Below are 23,437 nucleotides of genomic sequence, written 5' to 3'. Positions count from 1 at the left end.
TTCAAAATGAAAGAGCAGATTTCAAAAATGTATTTCAAACAAACTGTTTAAGACAGAAACACATTCCAAGAATCATTGAAGTGGCAAAAGAAATTCAATGTGTCTGGGAAACTGGTGCGAGATTGAAGAAAGCAAGAAGATAAAAAAATAAGCTTCATATTTTTGAACGGGAGTATGTCAGGTCTGATTTAATGATCGATTTTTCGGATTTCAAGACCTGACTTATACGTGAGTATATTGTGTAGGTCCAGTATGGTTAATTGTCCTCTATTCATCCATCCATCCATTTTCCAACCCATTGAATCCAAACACAGGGTCACGGGGGTCTGCTGGAGCCAACACAGGATGCAAGGCAGGAACCAATCCCGGGCAGGGCGCCAACCCACCGCAGGACACACACACCCACACTCACACACCAAGCACAAACTGGTGCTGTAAAAGACCAGCAGAATTATTCTTAAAGATACAATGAGAATACCTCAGCACTAAAAGGTAAAATTTAGAGCAACATTGGTGAAGAGGTTTTGGATGCTGAAGGAAAATGTATATTGATTCAGTAATACCATACTATTTACAGAGTGTATATTAAAAGACCTATGTAAATATTGTCCAAACTGGAACAGTATAAGATGTTTGGATATCTTGAATTTAAAAAAATCTGAAACAAGTTACACCTTGAAAAGGAGGCATTTAGCAACTGAAGAATAGAAGTGTCACCATCCCTCCCAAGCCATTAACAGCTGTGTTTGGGGTTCTTCCAGGTGGGCTTAAAGCGGAGAAGGACAAACAAACTGTGAGTGCCTTCACTACACTATTGGCACACAGACTTATTTTGCTAAACTGGAAGAATCCTAACTCTCCTCTTTTAAGTCAGTGGGTAACTGATGTTTTATACCATTTGAAATTGGAAAAAAAATTAATTCTCAATTAGAGGATCTGTGCAGAACTTTTTCAAAACCTGGCAGGATCTAATCAATAATATTTTAGAATAAGCTATTAAAACACTGAGGAAATAATTCTCTTTGCATTTCTTTTTTTTTTCTTCCTTTTTTTTATCTGCCTATTAAACTCGTCAGTTTATGTTTTTTTGACCAGCTTTAAGTTTTACTCCGATGGCCATGCTCTCTCTCTCAGTGGTGGGGGTTGGGTTTTGTTTTGTTTTCAATCCTACTTTTTGTAAAAATTGATATATCTGTATGGAATGATTATAATAAAATCAATACAAAAAAGTAGAAATTCTGTTGTCATTTGATTTGTTTATTGTAGTATTTTTGCTGTATGAATTGTACGCAAATATTGAAAAATATGTCTACTCACGTTTTCCTTTAAAGTCAAAGTAAAATCATATGCTTCAACGCTACATAAAATTAAATTTTCTGACAACCTTAGGTCAGTCCTGGGCTGTGGGGAGCCAGTGTTTTTCCTGGAAGTACTAAGTGCAATGGAAGGACTGAAAGTCCATTTTGGAACACACATTTACACATATCCACTCTCACCAAGTATCAGCCTCATTTAGGGTTACAAGTCAACCTAACCTGCATGTCTTTCAGATGTATTAAGCAATTGGAGATTCATGCAGACATAAGCAGAACATCACACAGATAATGATTTGGTTGGGATTTAAATCCAGGGATCTAAAGTCAAGAAACTTCACTAACCACTGTGTGACTGTGTCGCCCACTGAATAATACTAAAATAACATACTGATAAGTATTTTAAAAAAATATTTCTGTAATTAAAACCCTTGAATAGAATCAATAGGTATGCTATAATTTGCACTTAAAATACTGTAGTGCTACATGGTGCTTGCCAGTGCTGACCCAAAAGATTTTTGCTAATTTCATTGGTCTCTAGGGTATCTCAGTATCCTACTTTGCCTACCTTGGCCACGATAATAAAATGCCATTTCATACTGCCGCTCATTCAGTGATGACGTCATCCCCAGCTAATGCAAAAGTCCGTACCATCACTCTGCAGTGGACTGGTGCCGTTCCCAATAGCTTCCAACTCTGTATTAGGCTGAACAGGAATAAATGGATTCAGAAAAGTAATGGTATATGGTTAAATGAAATTCAGCCATGGGGCAGAATGTGGAATAAAAACGGAAAAGCTACCTTGACATGTGAAGGGCTAATGTAGCAGTATCAAGGTGAAAATACCACCAACATAGGATTTGCTTAACCTTGACATGAAAATCGTCTGTAAACTTTGTTTGTCAAAGTTACTGTGTCAGTTCTTTCAGATTTAATAAACTGATTAGCGATGTATGAAGTACAAATGTTAATAAATATTAATGTTTCTCCAAAAAAATCCTTTATAATGCTGACTTGTTCTTTTGAAAAAAAAAAAGTCTCTAATCTTCCTTTTCAATGATATTTTTTGCACAGAACAGTCCTGTATGAATGCTGCCCTGGCTACATGAAACTTGATGGGATGCCTGGATGTCCTGCAGGTATTTATTATTACAGTCTATTGGTGGAAAAGAACTTTGGTAAAGATGAATCTGTGAACAATGTTTCATAAATATTAAATTGAATGAGGTTGCTGAGTGTAATGAATTCAGTTTAGTTCAATTCAAATTATTTTTGTGTTCCTGTTATTGAGTACCGTATGAGGGTGCTGCAAGAAGTTTACAACAACAGTGCAAACAACATCATATATACAGTATATATAACAATACAAATTACTTTAAACACGGCTGTAAAATGGAGCAAATTTAATTTGGATAACATAAAAATCATGACAGTATAAGACAGCTAACATAATTGTGAAATGATCAGTTGATAAAGAAGGTGAGAAAAAACAAAAGCTCCAGTTGACAGCATTCCTAATGAAAGTAAAACTCCTGGAGGGCACAAGTTAAGCTATAGCAAAGCAAATTAAACCTGAATTTTGGTACAAGGTAAATGCTGGTTATTGCTGTCATCGTTCACCTGCTAAGTCTGGGGTTACGTGATAACATTTGCCCTAGTTTCTTCACATTTGCAAGGATGTTTGGCTAATACCAATAATGCATTTTATTTAAAATACCCCTTTCACAGCCTAAGGACTCCTAAGTACAAAGCATAACAAAAATAGCTTAAAATGTATAAAGGAATAGCAGAGAAGGATAACAAAACCAATTAAACAAAAGATTTAACTGATATGTTTTAAGTCTATTTTTAAAACCTTGACTTCTCAAAGCTTCCAAGAAAGAGCATTCCATAAGGTTGGACTGAGACACAGAAGGCTCTATCATCCATAGTGCTCTTCTTAGTCCTAGGAATGGTAAGTAGAAGACCAACTTTGGAGGATCAGAGTTGGTGGGCAGGTGTAGAAGATTAGAGACATAAGATGGAGCATGTTCATATAAGGTCTTGTAAGTTAGAAATATTTTATAAGAGATGCAAGATTCAATTGGGAGGATATGTAGTTCAATCAAAGATGATGTAATATGTTCCCAGGGCTTGGTGTAAGTTAGGACCCTAGCAGTGGAGTTCTGAACATACTGCACTTTGTTTAAAACAGACTTCAGAGGACCATGCAATAAGGCATTATAGTACTCCAAGGATAGATGTAATAGAATCATGAGCTTAACATTCAGCATACAGCACATCAAAGTCAAAAGTGGTCAATGTCGGGCTAAATTTCTTAGATGATAAAATTAAATTTTCACTAAGTTCCTAAAATCGGGATCAAACGACAAAAGAGAGTCAAATGTAACACCAAACATCCAACTATAGCTCAAGCCTAGAGAGAGATGCCATCAACTATTAATGTTAAATGATCCATCATAGCCAACTGAGACTTATTTGCAATAAAAAGTTTTTTCTTCTGTTTAATTAAAAAAAAAAATAGATGTCAGCCATAACCTGACCTCATGCAAGCAGGAAAAAAGAGCAGGAGGTAGAAGAAATGTGGATGTTTTTACTTATATCTGGATAACATCAGCATAACAGTGATAGTCCAGGCCATGTGAAAAAATAATATAACATGAAGGAAGCAAATAAAAAAATTAAACAGTGAAGGCCCTATAAGTGACCCTTGTGGCACACCTTGAGTAACAGGTGCCATGATTTCAAGATTTCAGGTTTCTTTGTTTGTCACATGCATAGTTAGATAGGATCCACTCATCAAAACTGTGCAAAGTTAGAAGAATATCAGTTAGATTAAGGAAAAGTCCTAGATTGAAAGATAACAATATAATAGGACATCGATAAATAAAGTAAAATTAAGTGAAATAATGTAGAATTAAGTGTTAACTTGCAATAGTGCAGTGATCATTGTGAAAAACCAATGTTAGGCAGGTGCATAGTAAGGGTAACAAAGTAAGGGTAGACAGCATGGTACAATTATAGTCCAGTCTAAGTATGTGGAGGGTCATGGATGAGATGACATGTTCTGATTTAACAGTCTTATGGCTTGAAGATAGAAACTCCTTCTGAGTTTCTCTGTCATGGCCAGGATGCTACATACAAACAAATTAAACAGGCTATTGCTGGGATGAGATGAGTCTTTGATAATCCTGCGAGCTCTGGTCCTGCATCTTCTGGTGTAAATGTCCTGCAGAGAGGGTAGAGCTGACCTGCACCAGCCTAGGCTACAGTCCTGAACACAGCAGTTTCCAAACCAGGATGTAATGTTCTGTGTCAGGATACTTTCCACTGGAGTTCCGTTAATGATGAGGAATTTATGAGGTCTCAGTACAAACAAAATGCTGTCTGTCCGATTAAAAAAATATCTAAACCAACAGCACCAGTACTGCAAATGAGTCACTCTTATGTTCTACAGTACATATCTGCAATTAACCTGCAATGAATGATTATGTTTATGCCTAAGGAGGCAAAGGAGTTGTAAAAGAAAATGAATAAAATATCGAATAAAACAATTTGTAGATTACATCTGTATTAAAATTTTCTGTATCATAAATACTGTATGGACGGCATGGTGGTGCAGTAGTAGTGCTGCTGCCTCGCAGTTAGGAGACCTGGGTTCACTTCCCGGGTCCTCCCTGTGTGGAGTTTGCATGTTCTCCCCGTGTCTGCGTGGGTTTCCTCCCACAGTCCAAAGACATGCAGGTTAGGTGCATTGGTGATTCTAAATTGCCCCTAGTGTCTGCTTGGTGTGTGTGTGTGCCCTGCGGTGGGCTGGCGTCCTGCCCATGGTTTGTTCCCTGCCTTGTACCCTGTGTTGGCTGGGATTGGCTCCAGCAGACCCTGTGACCTTGTAGTTAGGATATAGCGTGTTGGATAATGGAAGGATAAATACTGTACAGAGTGCACTTCATATTTATTTCCTTTGATTATTATTTTCATTTCTCTTTTGTGAGCTGTTTATCAATTTGGAAAAGCTGATTTTGCTTTCTGTTTTGTGTTATTGAGTTTAGTTTTAAAAGATACTGCTAATGAAATCCTGGTTGTCAGCAGAGTACATTTGGTCAGTCACAGCGTACAGATTTGGTACATTTGCACTCCACTGAGTAGAGTTTGGGATTCCTGCCTTGCATGTTTCTTCCCTGAACTAACCATACATAGGGTCACAAAATCACTTCTTCAGTTTGGAATCCCAAGAATTGTACTTCTGTCAAATATAAATAAATGTAAATGTATGTATAAGGTTACTAAAAGATAAATGCTCTTAGCTAACAAGATTATCTGCTTTGTTTAGAGAAACAATTATATAGTCATATACATTACAAAGGCATGTGCAGGCAAATTAAAGAGTTTCCTTGACAAATGCTACAGGAAACCAGTAAGTACAGATTTAATCTTTATGTTGACACCATAAACAATCCACAGATATTTTTATCCAAGTATGTGTCTGGTTTTCTATTAAATGACCTGTTGCAGAGAATATCCGCTCTACACGCACCCTTCATGTTTTGTCCATTCCACGGTGCCTCATCAGATGTCTTCATTACCCTGCAATTTGTGTACACTTCTGATATTTATACAGAGCTATCCAGCTGGCCCTAAGTGTATATTCCTGCATAAGAAAAGATGCGCAGATTGCTACAACACCATCAAAAGCTATAATTAGTAAATGTTTAGTTACAAATAATATATACAGAATAATAAAATATATATTATTTAACCATCACATATTGATTTATATATATATATATATTATATTATATATTATATTATTCATTGACTTGTAAAGCACTTTGAGCTGCATTGTCTATACTGTATGAAAATATGCTATATAAATAAATGTCGTCATTAATATGGTGAAGAAGAAATTCATTGAGTAAAAACTTTAAATGTAATTAAATGGTAAATTTCTTCTTTGCAAATCTAAAATAGTCATTATACATACATTTTAAATAAGGGTTTAAAGCTCCAAATATTAGCAATATAAATAAAGGGAATTGCATAATATTAAGCTAAGTCCTGGTGGTAACAGAGAAGACAAAATGTCATTCAAATCAGATGTTAAGGAGAATAATCCTCTGGGGCTAACAGTTGTTAGAAAAAGAGAAGTTCAAATCTATGTTATGGCCTCCAGCCCATAATGGGGCATTCAGCAATGAATCTTGGTTCACTATGGACTAAAATATATTATTTTAACAGAATAACTATTTGAAGAAACAAAGCTACCAAAGAAAACACTTCCCTAACCCTAGGAATATAACATTGAAGAATCCAACTAACACATTCCATTAATAACCCACAGTATTTAGGGTTTATTAATATATTAATTATTTTGTACCCCGCCGAATTTCTAAACCTATTTATTCCATTAGATAGATAGATAGATAGATAGATAGATAGATAGATAGATAGATAGATAGATAGATAGATAGATAGATAGATAGATAGATAGATAGAAATGTGCTATCTAAAATTAAGTTTACCTTTTTGAATGAAAATTGTAATACATTGTATCTTGCAAGAGTTTTTTTTGCAATTTATATTTCAACAGATACAGTGAAATGACACCTTTTTCTTGAGATCTGTCTGCTGTCAAGTTAAACTATTTAACTTCAAAATCCATATTTAGATACCCTACATCTGCAGAGGCTTTTCTCTAGGAGCATTATGCCTTCTCCCAAATGCCATAGATGTGAAATTTAGGTTATTTACTGAACCTGAATAGCCTCAGTGTGAGATGGCATTCTCTCAAATGGAATGGCACACAATCGGAATAGGATTAGAAAATGCATGGATGGAATAAAAGGGGGGGATAAATAGGTAGTACGTTATTTGCCCCAAGGGGAAATTTAGCTTTTTATAGAAGCTGAAGAAATATTGTAAGAAAGAACAACAGCCCCATCGAACACACACAAGAATTAGAAAAAAGAAGAAAACTAATTCTGACCTAGCTAATAATATGAGTGAGGCATTGTAAAGGCGTATTGCCTTATGCATAAAGGATCTCCAATTGTGTTTACTGCCAAACTTCTGTTGAAGAATTTGTTGGCTAAAAGTACTTAATGGTAGTGTGTCATAGAGTGAAGATGTGCAATATTGGCCAAAAATAAAGACATGCTAAATGATCACAGCTTCAAAAAACAGATCTAAAGCACGCATTTTCTTTTTACTTTATAGTGGCTCCAATTGACAATGTTTATGGAACACTGGGAATTGTGAACGCATTATTGACCCAAGATTACACTGATCAATCAAAACTGAGGGAGGAAATTGAAGGTCGAGGATCTTTCACTTTCTTTGCACCAAGTGATGAGGCTTGGAGTCTCTTGGATCCAGTGAGTATGCTGCTTAAGTCATTTACTTTTTAAAATATTTTTTGAAACTGAAAAATGAATGATCTAAATCAGAAAGTGTGCTGGTAAATTGCAAGAAATTAAATTCTGACAGAATATAATAAAGCATTTCAACAAAACTGCATAGATAGGGGACTGTGGGGTTTGGATCTGTTCCAAGCTCTTGAAGATGCGACAACATTACAATGAAATAAAAACTAATATATACATTATGTTCTTATTGTATTAAGGTAACATTTACACTGGAAAAAGATTAGAGGCAGATAGAGGTGACAGATACCAACAAAAGCTAAAGGTGTAGGTGTTAATTAATATTATTGTTTATTATTTGTTATATACCAATAGTTTTGTGAACAAAGTATTAATATGTTTCTTACACGGTATATTATTGCTTTTTCCTATTCCTATTTATTATTATTTCCTTCTTCAATACACTTTCCAAATGGGCATAACTACTGAATAGGAAAGGACAAAATGAGTAGTGGGATGAATCTGAATTTGTAACACCAAAAAAAAGTTGAAACACACATTCATAAATAAAGAACTTAATATGATATTGATCAAAAGCAGTTTACATCTTTTGGAAAAGACAGAAGAGGAATTGTGTTTTTAATGTTTTCTATTTCCTACACATTTCTTTTCCAGGAGGTTAGGAGTGCCTTGGTCAGCAATGTCAACATTGAATTATATAATGCTCTGCACTACCACATGGTGAACAAGAGATTACTGACCAAAGATCTGAAGAATGGAATGACTTTGGAGTCAATGTACAACAAGCTGGGCCTTCTGATTAATCATTATTCTAATGGGGTAGGTTATAAAATTTTCCACTAAGGATGAAATTTTTTTTTTGTTTTAATTAAGAGCATAATTTTGGTTTTCAAATTTAAATTTAAGTTCTTTCAGGTAGCTGTACAGTGATATTTTTTGTTAAAAAATGGACATTTTTTTACTAGGTACTAGCATTTTACTTTATTTTGTCTCATATACAAAGTCCCAGAGTGGTTGTTCAGAGAGATGCCATAGGGGATCCATTTTTCATTCACATTAAACCCATCGACATGAAGGCTCCAGAAAGAACATTTATTTAGATCTATAACAATCTCCTTACAGTAAATAATCATGAACAGATGGTAACAGATTTGCGAAATACCAATGGGTTCTGATTTCAAAAGGACTTGCTGCATACATACAGTAACGCAGGCTAAGTCCAGGTTTTCTTCATCTGTTAGTGTCCTGCTGTGTGATCTACCATACATTAAAGATTTCAGTTGTTTCTATATATTCGGGAGTTTTTCAGAGCACAAAGAACCAACTTCATATGCAAAGAACCCCACCTAGTATGAAATGGTACTTTGTCAAGCAATGCCTCTATAAAGAACCTCACCACCCAGTAAAGGACCATATAGTGCCATCAGAGTACCACTATTTTTAAGAGTGTATTTGAAATTAGTATATTTTTGCTTTTACTTGTTGAATTTCTATAATTCTATAACAGAATGTAAATAGATGTTGTTATAGTATAATATAAACAAATTATGAATTGACTTCTACCACCCTGCATTACTAAAACATAGATTAAATATTAACTTTCACGTGCTTAAATGATAGAGAAATGCATGAAAATGGATGCAATTATTCTCTGCTTTGGACACTGTAAATTATAAATTGCAATAAAAAGAATCCATGCATGTAGGAAGCATTGCAATATGTTAAATTTACCGGCACTAAAATTTTTTATTTAAACTTTCCAGATTGTCACGGTCAACTGTGCCAGGATCATTCATGGCAACCAGATTGCTACCAATGGAGTTGTACATAAGATTGATCGTGTGGTTACAGCTGTTAGTAACACAATTCAAGACTACATTGAAATTGAAGATGATGTTTCATCCTTTAAGGTAAGGAATATAAAGATGGGCTTGGTTGGTTGGTTTAGAGCATGCACTGATACACCGTGGAACATTCAATAAATGTATGACACATCTGATCAGACTTCTCTATGAGTAAATTCTATATATATAATTCACTAAGGCAAGACAACCATGGAAAGCACGCCGGAAGGGTGTGGACTCACTGAGCCGCCGACAAGTAAGACACCTATGGCGCACGCAGAAGGAGCCACGCCCACCAACTCCTGGCACCTCCGAGCCACGTTGACTGTTCATAGAGGCATGTTTCTCACAGAGGTGAATCGCCATATGCAGCGTGTTAAATAGTTTGCGAGGGGTATTCCATGGGATCCTCAAAACAATCCTTTAAAACTGAGTTTAAAACACAATGAAGTAAGCAGTCTTTAAAAACCGAGTTTTCGGTTACGACGCACGACCGCGTGCACCATAGCAAACTGTGTTACTGTGTTGGTTCGTTCTGTGCATTGTTATAATGTTGCTTTTCTTGCTGATCTATTACATTACCGATTTTTCAAATGTTAATTTTCTCCCTGTGCTTAAAAATCATTAAAAAACCGGCCTGATTATGTGGCGTATGGTACGCCGCGGGTTGGCTAGTATAATTTATTACTGTTTATAATAGTAAACTAATAAATTCAATTAATTTTTCAGAAGTTATTAAAAATGCATCTCAAAAGACTGTCTTTTACATTTTTTTATTTGTAAGTGTCCTACAATAACAAAATCAAAACAATTACTATGGAAATTTAATGTTAAAATGAACAAAAATATACTGTAGTAGGAAAATCCATTTGAACTACACTGTTCTATTTTACCTACAAGCATTAATGTACTCTAAATTTTAAACAGGATACAAAATGCACATTTACCCAGCACTTATTGTTATCAAACATGCAAGACAATCATCACAGTACTGCTTTTGGATATACAAAGAATAGAATAATAAATATTGTTCAGACCACTTTTGCAAATTGCTTCCAGACATGTGGGGTATCATTGTTGACTCATAGAAACCATGGTGATTCCTGGTTGGGGTGCAGTCTGAGAAGAATTATTATATTCTCTTCATGTACATGTGGCTTTCGTACAGGGACTTAGCTCATTAATTCCAGTTGATTAGTTCCAAGTCCAAAGGCAAACAGCACTCCTGACAGCTGAATTCACTGTCAATTGGCTCCATATGTGTGACAGTGGATGTGTGTGTGTGTGTGTGAGTGTTCCTGCATTTCACTCTCTTATACACTGTGTTAACGGCACACGCTCTAACTATAGCCACTATATAGAATATGTTTGGATGGAATTATCATCTACTAAGATTGCTTTGGCAATCATATAATGGATTTCATATAACATATAATTTTCATAACTGCTTAATGTAGAGAAAAGCCAAGCAAAATGACACATTTTATTGGCTAACTAAAATGATTACAATATGCAAGATTTCGAGGCAACTCAGGCCCCTTCTTCAGGCAAGATGAATTCACAATAGATGATAGACCCTTTAAGAATTTGTGCAAAAAAAAATATTAAATATCGACCAGAATAATGTTTGCAGCTTAAAAAGACTTTGCCTTTCAATTAAATGAACTATCATACACACAAAATTAATGTACTTGATGTGCTTCTTTGCATACTTAAACTATTCCTTAAAAGGGGTTGGTTGCTGGCTTTGTTCTCCTGCTGCCGAGGTGCGTGTTCTGCGCGTCGATCATTTAAAAGCCTCTACAGCAGATGTCCTTCTGTCTCACTGCCTTGTCTCACGTGACGTTAAAGTGTCTCTCGCGGGACATCAAATTGTCTTCCGAAAAGATCACGCCTTGTCTCCCTGGTCTCCCTGCCAAGATTTTTTTTATAATAGGGAGATATATAATCTCACACTATGGCCTGAACAAATGCCAGAATTGCTAAAAAGAAAGAAATTTTACAAAAGAAAGAAACATTTTGACTGGGCAGTCACAATCACATTGAGGCATTATGCAGGCATATTGCTGTTGGTATAATGGACCCCCAGTAGCATTTCTTGACACACTTCTGCTGAATAATTTGTTGGCTGAAAGTCCCCAGTGTTAGTGTGTCAGAGACAGGATGTGCAGCATTATTCATACTACATACACTTGAAGAGAACATCTATTGGAAAGACGCAAGTGGCATAAATTACATGGCATTTGTATGAGTTTCCATAAAGATGGCACAGTATAGTGGCACTATGATTAGCATTGCTGCCTTGCAGCTCCAGAAAAGGAATGCCAGCCCAGTTAAGAATTGTGTGGAGGTTGTATATACTCCTTTTGTTCATAATGGGTGCACTCTGAGGACGGAGTATGTTTTCTTGAGTATGCCCTGCAATGGCCTGACATCCTTTAATTTGCTAAATTAATTGCGTCCAGTGTTACCTGTGGTTCTGCAATGGATGGGTGGATTTGCAGATGAATGAAAATATCTTGTGTGAAACAGAAAATACGAACATTTGTGTTTTATGTTACAGATTAAACATTAGTCACTATGAAATCCCCTATATCACATTATTATTTTGAATAAGTATATATCAGAAAATTAACTATTTTGAATAAAGGCCAAGATGTTGAATTAGCTCGTTATTACCTATTAAAAATAATAAAGAGAAAACAACTGACTTGTTTGTGTAATCATACTCACTTTAGGTTGAATTGAAGTCTAAGATGGCATTAACAGGCAAAAGATAGGAACTAAACATGCTTGGCATGCCTGTGCAGCATGGGGCACACTCACGTATTTACACCCTCAACACACACAGTATATAGCTGTCAATCAATCTAACAAAATGTGTTTGGTCTATGAGGAAAACAATCAATCAATCAATCAATCAATCAACATTTATTTATATAGCACATATTCATACAAAAAAATGTAGCTCAAAGTGCTTTACAAAATGAATAGAAAAATAGAAGATACAATAAAAAATAAACATAAGTCAACATTAATTAACATAGAATTAGAGTAAGGTCCGATGGCCAGGGTGGACAGAAAAAACAAAAAAAAAACTCCAAAGGCTGGAGAAAAAAATAATAATAATAATAATAATAACAAGAGCACATCAATATAAAAAGAAAATGCAAGCTGTGCATAGGAGGTGCCCCCATCACAGAATTCATAAAGTTATACACAGTACCAAAACATGCTGCCAAATTTATTGTCATATGTACTTTAAATAATGTAATGGATTACTTAATACCATGGTATAGTACAATGAGATGTCTCCTCAAAACAGCTGGTGAAAGTTGATAAAATAGATAAAATTAAATAAATTGATACAATGTATACATAGCATGCATTATGTATATTGTGAAGAGATAAGGAGTCAAGTCAGAATGGAGTTGGAATCCCCATTTAATACAATTATCTGTTGGACAAAATAAAGGGCACGTAACCCACACAAAATAAAGATTTACAATTATCAATGTGAAAAAGGCTTAGACTGGAAAGAAACAACAAAAAACAAATTCAGACTTTTGAGTTGACAAAAAATCAAATACTGGGACGGCTGCAAGGGGTGGGGCTTCAAACGGCATGTAGGAAATATCGTCAGAAGTCTTCCAGAGCTTCCATATATTTCCCCCTTTTCCAAATCCTGTAAAATGCTTCCCAACATTGCATGTCTCATAAGTTATATAATACAAATGTATTTGCAAGGATAATATATACATAGGAAGTTAGTCTGTAAACATAGAAATAAGTGGTGTACATGTCTGAATAATAAGAACTGATGAATAAGTGTTATTTCTATTTTTTTTTTTTCCTTTTAAAGGCTGCTGCTATTGCTTCAGACATGATTGACAAATTTGGGGAACCTGGTCACTACACACTTTTCCTTCCTACTAATGAAGCTTTTGCAAAACTTCCTCGTGCTGTACTAGAAAGGATCATGAGTGATAAAGTGGCTCTTCAAGGTAACACAGCCTATTTATTCTGATTTAAGTAACAAAACTGACCACAGTTTGAATAAAGTGAATGTATTTTTCCCCAGTGAATCCACAAAGCTGATATTCACTGAAAGGAAAGACATTAATAACCTTCTGTTGATCTAGTTTCCAGGTGAAAATTGCACTTCAAAAACTTAACACTGTCTTTAATGCCTGTCCATGAAGGACGCACCGTTTTATTATATATTATGATATATGAGTATTTTTACAGGACATTTCTTGCTTATTGCTAATTAAAATTTCAACTTGGTAATCAGAGTTTGGCATTAAATTATTTTCCTGACAATTTTCCTGGTGGAGCTGATTTTCATTGGTCTTTCTCTATTTGTCATTATCCCTTCATGATCTTCTGTATGCTGGTCACACATTCATTGAGGTGTAACTTAGATTCTTAACACCTTTGTTTGCTTAACACCAATTTTGCTTTTTGTCCTGTGCTCTGTCTTACCAATGAATGTTTATCAAGTTTTCAATCTACCGTTTCTGGTATTAAGCATGTTCAAATATTGAAGGGCTCCGCAAATTGGTGTGTCTCAGTGTATTGTTTATTTCTTAGCTACCCTGCACGTCTGCTTTCTGTTATCCTTCATTTCTCTTCCTTCACAATACACAATACATTTTGTTGCATCTGGTTTCCTTTCTTTTTTTCCTCAAAGCTCTTCCTGTCATCATGTTATGATTGTAATTTAAGTTATATTTCCTAATGAAATGGACTCTAAGTTGGTTTAGCTTCCACCTTTGACCCACTTAAACTGTTTGTGCTACAGATGCAAGTTTTTCTACATAAGTGCCTTGAGATGTTCTTTGTGACAGAAAGGCACTATAATATAATGATCTAGCCAACCCGCGGCGTAGCATAAGCCGCATAATTATCAACGTGAACAGTCAACATGGCTTACAGCTGCATGTGGACTGTATCACAGACCAAAGTGAGTGAGGATGTGTTTGGTGACGTGTTGGGGGCGGGCACAAGAGCAAAAAGTGCGCATGCCTCGAGAGCGAGGAGGAGGGTGAGAGTTGGCGAACGGGGCTCTGTCGTGCGTTCCCCATGACGCGGGAGGAGGGTTAGAGTGGGCGGTCGGGGCTCTGTCATGCGTACCCCATGGTCGGGTGACTTGGTCGATTATATATACAGTGGAACTTCGGTTCACGACCATAATTCATTTCAAAACTCTGGTCATAAACCAATTTGGTCGTGAACCGAAGTAATTTCCCCCATAGGACTGCATGTAAATACAATGAATCCGTTCCAGACTGTACGAACTGTATGTAAATATATATTTTTTTAAGTTTTTAAATACAAATATGGTTAATTATACCATAGAATGCACAGCGTAATAGTAAACTAAATGTAACAACATTGAATGACACTGAGAAAACCTTGAACAACAGAGAAAACTAACATTGCAAGAGTTTGCGCTATAGTGCTACAAACCACTTGCTAAAAACACTTTTTTTAATGAGTTTTAAGCACAGGGAAAAAAATTAACATTTGAAAAATCCATAATTTAATAAACAACCAAGAAAAGTAACATTGCAACAATGCACGTGCGTGCCTGTGTCTCTTTCGCACACCTGTGTGTGTGTGTGTGTCTCTCTCGTGCGCCTGTGTGTGTGTCTTTCTCACGCCTGTGTGTGTGTCTTTCTCATGTGGACTGTAGCACAGATGAAAGCGACTGAGGCTGTGTTTGGTGAGTTGTTGCATGCGGGCACATGAGCAGGCAGTGTACATGCATCGACAGCAACGGTGGATGCAGGAGGAGGGTTACAAACGGCGGGCGGGGCTCTGTCGTGCATATCCCATTGTCTTAGAGTTGGCGGGCGTGGCTCTCTGTCTTGCTTGCGCTCACTGTCTTGCGTGCCCTTAGTGAATTATATATATAGATTTTTGGTTGTAAAAATCTTTTATGTTCTTCTACCTCCTTTCTATTGAATTTTTCACCATTCTTTCCAGGTTAGTTGTGTTAAGGCCTTGTATGTGATATCTGTGTTATTATATGTCTTTGGCCCTTGTCATTATCCTGTCAGTTTTGGTCACATTGGTGTTCTGCACATCTTCACTTTATTTTGCTCTGTTCCAATGTATGTTGTTTTTCTACTTGGCTTTATTAGCATCCATCTTATGCCTCAATTACCTTAATTGTATGACATTTGGAATAGTTCTTGGAGTTTGCTCCCTCACTCAGGTTTTCAATATTTCTGTTCAATTCAGATCCCTTTTTTCTTCTTAAGCACAGTTACACTTATGAACCCAGCCACTGCAGTTTTCTTAAAATTAAAATTTGTGGCTTCCACAGTCTGCTCTGGTTTCCTCCCACAGTCCAAAGACATGCAGGTTTTTTGAACTGGCATTACTAAATTGGCCCTAGTGTGTGTATGTGTGGGTATGTATGTCTGTGTGCGTGCATGTGTGTGTGTGTAGGTGGGTGTTCAACCTATGATGGACTGGCATTCTGTATGGATATTGTTTCTGCCTTGCACCTAAAGATTGCTGAGATAGGCTTCAGCAATCCCATAGCTCTGTTCTGAATAAGTTGGTTAGGAAGACGGATGGATGGATGGATGGATGGATGGATGGGTGGTTGGTTCTACTGTTTAATTTAGATGCAGTACTGATGTAAGTTGCATGCACTTCTTTTTATTTATCTTTCTTTGTCATTGATGCTCACACACACACCATTTTATTTCAAGTCAATATCTGGGAAACACATCTTTACAAAAGGGTTGTAGGACTCTCAACCAACCTACTGAGCAGTGGCTTTTACAAAATGGTTAGATTAAATATTAGTCAAACAAAAAAGGTATGGTTTCTTATTATTTTTGTAGTTTCTTATTTTTATTTTACTCTTGGAAAATTCCCAACATTGTATAAGAACTTCCAATGCTAGCATTTTCTACTATTTGGTATTCACAAATCTGATGATGCTTTGATTCTTGTAGGCAATATCATTCTAAAACTGCAAAACTGAACATTTGACACTCAGAACATTTAAAGTGTAGAGACCACAGAAGATCTTTATTGAAATTATTGTATCGACTCAAAGGGACATAGCTCATAATTTAATTCACATCAGATACCCCTCATCTAAGCACATCTTGAGAGTTTAATATGAAGTAATCACTTGGACATACTGAAACATTCACAAACACATCTGTTAAGCAGTCACCACACATAAATGACCAAGACATCAATTCTAATCCGAAAAAGTACAATGTTATGGCGATCAAAAGTATACCAACAAATTGTAAATTCAAAAAGAACACAAAAACAGTGGTAACTCAAACATTCTTTACTGCTCCTTGTCCTCCTTCTTCTCTCCAGACAAGACCTGGGCTTATTTCTGGTATGTCAGTATTGTATTCAGGAAGTACATCTGGGTCAGGTGGAACAGCCACACAACAGGAGACACTTTCTAACAGCTACCTCCAGCAGAACACAAAGTCTCCAGGTTGGATCCCCCTTAGAACTACAACATGTATGCATACTTGTCCAAACGGGAATTTCATCACAGGGCTGCCACACTTGGGTTATAAATGGTAGGCAGATGGTAGGCAAAGGGATTTCAAACCAAATATATTTACACTTAGTGGATTAAGTACAAATTCTAACAGTCCCAGGTCAGTTGCATTCGAAAATGTACATATTCTACTGTATATGTAACTTACTACAACTTTATTCAGGTAATTTAGGTGGATAGGATTGGCAAATTAAGTAGATAGGGCTGTCAAGCTTTGCTGGGCTAAATGGCTTGTTCTCATTTAGTTTTCTCATTTTTGGAGAGCAGACTGATTCTCACCACAGACACTATAGAGAGATAAAGAAAATTGAAAGTTATTAATGGTTTAACAAAAGAAGAGAGTAATGTGAACTTAAGCAGCAGCTCTGTCAAGCATATGTGAATATTATGCTGAGACTGATGGAGCTTCTCTAACATTGTACTTTGATTTTTTTCCAGAGTTTGAGTGCCCTATAGAAAAAAAGCTTTAACTTTAACACTTGCTTTATTATATTTTGTTTTATTGTGTTATTTTCCTACCTGCAATGTAAATGTATTTTTGGATGTAAATGTATTCAACTACTTTCCAAACTTCTTTAAAGAAGACGTGATCAGTGCTATTTTTTGGTCTTGTTCATACTTCCAAAAACACGAAACAGCCAACATCCTCACTTTTTCTTGCATCTCATGCCAGCTGTTTGACTCATAGTTAATTGTGCCAAACAAAGCAAAGTTAAATTTGCTGCATGTCATGGTAATAAATCTAAATTCTATTTACACAGCAGTGTTAAAACAATTTTAACTTTGTACCACAAATCTTGAAAAAAATGAAAATTAAATGGGTGGCACATTAGACAGTTATATTCGTGAATAAGTTTACTTCACACACAAATTATTAGAAAGTATGACCTGAATGTTATAAAATGTAAAACATCTTGTCTTGTTTGCATTATTTGCAAAAAAGCTTGGTATCTGCAGCAGAATTTAAACAGCTGGCAGACATTATTTCTTTACTGAAACTGCAAGGTATTAGGGATTTATGAACAATTCAGTCTTTGTTTATTACCAAAATAAAATTTGCTGGAAGTAAGAAAATATTCTACCCATCATTCTGTGGAAATTTAGAAAAAAAAACCCTAATAAATTATTACTTACAAATAAGTAACATGAGGATCACTTAGGAAAGTTCCCAGAACCTTGTGGCCCAAGTTGAATCTGACGTCACAGTCCTTCAGATAGCAGTGTATGCAGCAGGGTGTAATATAATAATGGACAGCATATTTAAAGAAAAGAACATGAGGACGTCTGCTAATGTTAGTGGAGACAAGAAAGCAGTGTAATGGTTTGTGGTATATACTTTAAGAAATACATTACAGCCTTAATAGAAGTTGAGAAAGTATAAAAATGATTTAAAAAACAAAATGCTGGTTATTCAACACACTTTATAAAATTTTATGTAATATAACATTTATAAAGGCTATGATTAAAATTACATTTTAAAATAACCCTGTGAGGTTACATCCTAAAATGCTGTTTGCAGTTTTGTCCTGCAAATTACAAGAATGACTTAAGTGATAACTTACAACTTATTTTTGTATAGTGAGTGCTCTTCACTCAGCGCAGGCACAGGGTGTTATGAACAAATTCTCGCCTAAATTACAAGTAAAGATTATATCAATTACTAAATCCAGAATTAGTATTTATAAAGATACATATTTGTTAAACCCCATACATTACATAACACAGGGGTCTCCAACTCCAGCCCTGGGGAGCTACTATGGCTGCAGGTGTTCAGTCTAATTCTTTTCTTAGTTAGTGACCAGATTTTGATGAACATTAATTCTTTGCCTTAATTTTAATTGATGCAGAATTTAAGACTCAGGCCCCTTAATTGTTTCTTTTTTCCTTAATTAGCAACCAAACAATATTAAGACACAAAATGAACCAGCACATAAACAGCAACCTGCGTCCATCACACAATAACTGAAAATCAAGAAAGGTGAAGGCCGCAGTAATTTTGATCTGCTCAGGTCCACAAAACATTTTGACCGCGCTCTTAAAAAAGAAAATCAACAATTTTAGAAATGTTTGCAATGCCAGAATGAACGCCATGGATTTAAATAACGGGTTTAATTAGCAGTGAGAATTGGCTTCAAGATAAGAAACTGAATGAAGGCTGGAGTTTGAGGTCCCAACTTAGTTGGTCAACTGTTGGCTCACTTCACATCACATTTATATTTAGGTGCCCTTTAAAGAAAAAAGAATCAATTCAGTGGTCAGAGTCTTAAGAAAAGTCAATTAAAATAAAGGGAAATAGTTAATTAGCAGCAAAAACTGGCCACTAATTCAGAAAAGAGTTAGAATGAAAACTTGCAGCCACAGTAGCTCTCCAGGACTAGAGTTGGAGACCCCTTACATAACATAACATAACATAACATAATGTAAAATAGATGGAAACCAACAATATCTGTTTATTAATTAAGTAATGAACTATCGGCAGTTGACAATTGGGGAAATGAAAAATGTAAAAGAGAAAGTCAAAGACAAAGTCACAGTCTGGTAGGCCTGAACCAACTGGCTGCCTGCCCCTTCCTGGGTTTTCTATACTGGAGTCTGCGCTGGGCCATCCACTCTGATTACAGAATCTTTCTATCTCATGATTCCAATGCTTCTTTATCTAATATGACTTTTCCATTCACAAGAGAACAGCTTGGCATTAGAACAGTGGCATAAAGTGCCACATCAAAATATAGAGAAAAGAAACAGAATAGTGGAGGGTTTGTAACGGTTTATAAATGTTGTATCATAAACAACATTTAGAGTGTTAGATGGTCCCTTTATTATTTATTTGTTCCCTTTATTGTTTATTAAGTGGATATTGTATGAGGAAAAACTTACTGTTAGAAAGAATTAATCTCACCACCTTGTGCCCATGTTTTTCTTTCATTTTCCAATTAATCTGCATCCATCCCTGCATGTAGGCCCTCCAACCTGCAGGGAAAAACTTGGAGGTTGGTGGCAGAATAGGCACTCCAGCCACCATAAAAAACCTCACACTGTTCCACTCCATCTGAACTAGTGTGGTGCTGAGGTGTCATCCATTGCATGGCTGCACTTTGGTCCTAATCTAGATCCTGAGTTGGTTTGTCGTGTGGTGGGTGCAGCAATGCACTATATCAGCGCATGCTCCTAACCTCTCTCTATCTCCAGTCAATTTCATCCCTAATGAAGGCCCAACAACCAAAGATTGCATTTCTAACATTCCTTTCATTTTGCAAGTGGTAGTTAATTTTCACATATTAACAATAATTATCCTTATATTAAATCGCTAAATTGTATTTCTATTTGAAGAAATAGCACAGAACTATTTTGTAAAGTACCTGATTACTAATTATGTCCACTATTTTCTCTTAGCTGTCTTGAACTTCCACACTTTGAACTCTGTCCAGTGCTCAGAAGCTATAATGGGTGGTTCTTCTTATGAGACTCTGGAGGGCAACAACATTGAGATTGGATGTGATGGAGAAAGTCTGACCGTAAATGGAGTAAAGATGGTGAAACGCAAAGACATTGTCACCACTAATGGAGTCATTCATCTCATTGATGAAGTGCTAATCCCAGATTCAGGTGAGGTTATATTAATTATAAATGAACGTCATAGCCTAACTTTCTAAATTCGAATTTTCTAAAGACATGGTCTAACAATGAGCTGTGCTTCTCCTTCACTGGTTCATTATTCTGATATCAAATGCTGGTCACTGCCAGCGTGTAGTTGGACATTCTCTTCATGTTCATGTGGACTTCCTCTCGGTATTCAGTTTTCTCCTGCATCCTAAAGACATGAATGTTACATAGCTTGGTGATTCAAAGTTGGGCTAGTGCTGACAAATGCAGGCATATGAAGAGATATGTACTGCAATGGACTGATAACAAGGTGATTCCAGCCTTCTGTCGGATGCTGCTGGGCTGGGCCCTGGCTTAATGTGACTCTCTACTGGGATAAATAGGTTTAGTGGATGGGTGGAGTTCCCAAATCTGCTGATTTTGTCATTTTCTCACATTTTTTAAAAATTGCTCATGATTGAATAGCCGTGTTTAAGTGAGTTAATAAACCTCTATGTCAATGTTTCTTCAATACTTCAAGTAGTATAGCATACAGTATGTGTCGGTGAAATATTTAAAATGAAAACATGGTACTTTCCTCTTCATTTTTTAATCCACTAGGCTAATGTCCTGAAGAGCATGTTAAGATTTATCATAAACTGACAGCTAAACCTTTGCAATTGTATTTTTGATTTTTAAGCTAAACAGGTTCTGGAGCTTACTGGTTCGTCGCAGACCACCTTTACTGACCTGGTTGCTCAACTGGGGTTGTCTGGATCTATGAGACCACAGGGAGAATATACCCTCCTTGCGCCTTTAAATGCTGCTTTCTCTGGTATGTTATGAATTCACTTTCATCACATCTTATACCTCATAAACTCTGATGCATTTCCAAAAACTAAATAAAAAAAAAAACACAAGCTCATTAGTTGAATTTCAAAGGAAAAGTTAATTTTCCCAGTTGGTGCTTCATTAAGTAATAAAACTAACTTGTTTGTCAATGACAAACAGATGAATAAATAAAACATGCTTGACATGTGGTCTCCAGTTTTTGGCAGTGCAACTAATGAAATAAATATAATGCACAGAAGTTGAATTGTTTCTGCAATCAAAAATGCAGCTTGCACAGTAAATTCCAAACTTGTGCAATTTTCAGAAGTTCATTAAACAGCCCCATCATCCAGTGTAGTCTTTTGGCTTAAATATTGGACTCCCAATTTGACCCTCACTGTGTCACATAAACAGCTTGTGCTCCAGCTTGGAAATATGGAAACAATTGTTCTGTAATTCTGTACTTGATACATGATTGCAAATCCAATAAATATGTTATAAACTGAAATCATTTGGCATTGTTACGTGTCAAGTCATTACTATTCTGCAACCTAGGAGTGAAAATATTTTTGTGATTAGTGATTTTTCTATTTTGGCAGATGATGTAATGGGTATGGACCAACGAGTTCTTAAACTGATTCTGCAAAACCATATTTTGAAAAACAAAATCGTTCTGAGTGGACTCTACAATGGGCAGCTTTTGGAAACACTTGGAGGAAAGACTCTTAGAGTCTTCATTTATCGCACTGTGAGTAGACTTTATGAACCTAATAGCTTTATTTAATAAATAATATTTAAAGTGTTTCTGGAATGTTATTATCTTTTGTTTAAAGGCCTTGAGATTTTGCTAAATGACAAATTTCAGCAAGAAGCAGACTCAATGAAAAATAAATATTTCTGTAATTTGTATATTTCAATTACTAAGTCACTATCTTTGGGTAGGGTGGGTGCCAACGAGCTGAGCTTCTTAGTTCAGACCACCTTTTCATTAACTAACAGTTTTAAAGTCCTCCTGGGCAATTTTGCAGCCATTTCCGGGCCCATTTAAAGATATCATTCACTATGAATGGTTGAGTCTGCCTTGGGGGCCTCCTGCCAGTGGAAAATGATGGAAGACAAATGTGCTGAAAAATGCAATCCTTCTTTTTAAATCAAGAAAAATAGTCAATCTACGAAAAAGTTCTCCTATATTGTTAAGGTCATTAAGCTGTTGTGGATAGTGATTCAAATAAACCTATGCAAAAGCATAATTTTCGCTGTTGTACTGTCTCATAATCCACCTTAGCTCAATCAGACCGACCTTCATGGAGACACCATGACAGTGCCACACTTACCAGATTGAGGGACAGATTCAAGTTTGCAATAGCAGTGTAGATAGACGTTAATTTGTCCCCAGGGAGATATTTGGCTTTTTACAGAAGTTCTTTCAATGCATAAATATGTAGATAACTAACTAACTAAATAAATAAATATACATACTTTGATTTGAAAACACACCAGAATGACTATAAAGCAAAAATTAAAAAAAAAATAGTTGGGTGTCACAGTCACAGTGAGGCATTATGAAAATATATTGCTGTTGGTATAAAGGAGCCCCCATAGCATTTCTTGACACACTTCTGCTTAATGATTTGCTGGCTGAAAGTTCTCAGTGTTAGTGAGTCAGTGAGGATGTGCAGCATTGTTCATAATGACACTCAGTTTTGTTTTAATTCTCTCCTTCTCTACGACCTCCGGGGGACCAGAGTGTGTCCTATAACTGAGCCTGCCCTTTTAATTAGCTTGCTGATTTGGTGGGCCATGCTTAAGGGACTGTTACCAGTTCAAAACACCAGAGCATAAAAAAATCATACTGTGCATCAGAGTTATAGAAGATGTGAAGGTTGTCAGTTTCTATATTGAAGCAAAGCAGTCTCCTAAAGATAAAAA

At 36.0% G+C, this 23,437-nt stretch overlaps 1 protein-coding gene across 3 annotated transcripts in view; it reads left to right on the top strand.

The window, feature by feature from the left end:
• LOC120524016 (periostin-like) overlaps window positions 1-23,437 on the top strand; it is a 72,908-nt gene that overhangs the window by 11,205 nt on the left and 38,266 nt on the right. For all 3 annotated transcript variants that reach the window (XM_039745816.1, XM_039745817.1, XM_039745815.1), the window contains exons 3-10: window positions 2,388-2,452; window positions 7,530-7,687; window positions 8,351-8,515; window positions 9,460-9,606; window positions 13,403-13,544; window positions 20,489-20,701; window positions 21,378-21,512; window positions 22,108-22,256. In XM_039745816.1, the coding sequence (XP_039601750.1) occupies window positions 2,388-2,452; window positions 7,530-7,687; window positions 8,351-8,515; window positions 9,460-9,606; window positions 13,403-13,544; window positions 20,489-20,701; window positions 21,378-21,512; window positions 22,108-22,256 (1,174 nt within the window). The remainder of the gene's footprint in view (window positions 1-2,387; window positions 2,453-7,529; window positions 7,688-8,350; window positions 8,516-9,459; window positions 9,607-13,402; window positions 13,545-20,488; window positions 20,702-21,377; window positions 21,513-22,107; window positions 22,257-23,437) is intronic.

This window comes from Polypterus senegalus, chromosome 2 (genome assembly GCF_016835505.1).
Source record: "Polypterus senegalus isolate Bchr_013 chromosome 2, ASM1683550v1, whole genome shotgun sequence".
NCBI lineage: Eukaryota > Metazoa > Chordata > Cladistia > Polypteriformes > Polypteridae > Polypterus > Polypterus senegalus.
This window is presented reverse-complemented; position numbering and strand designations above follow the sequence as displayed.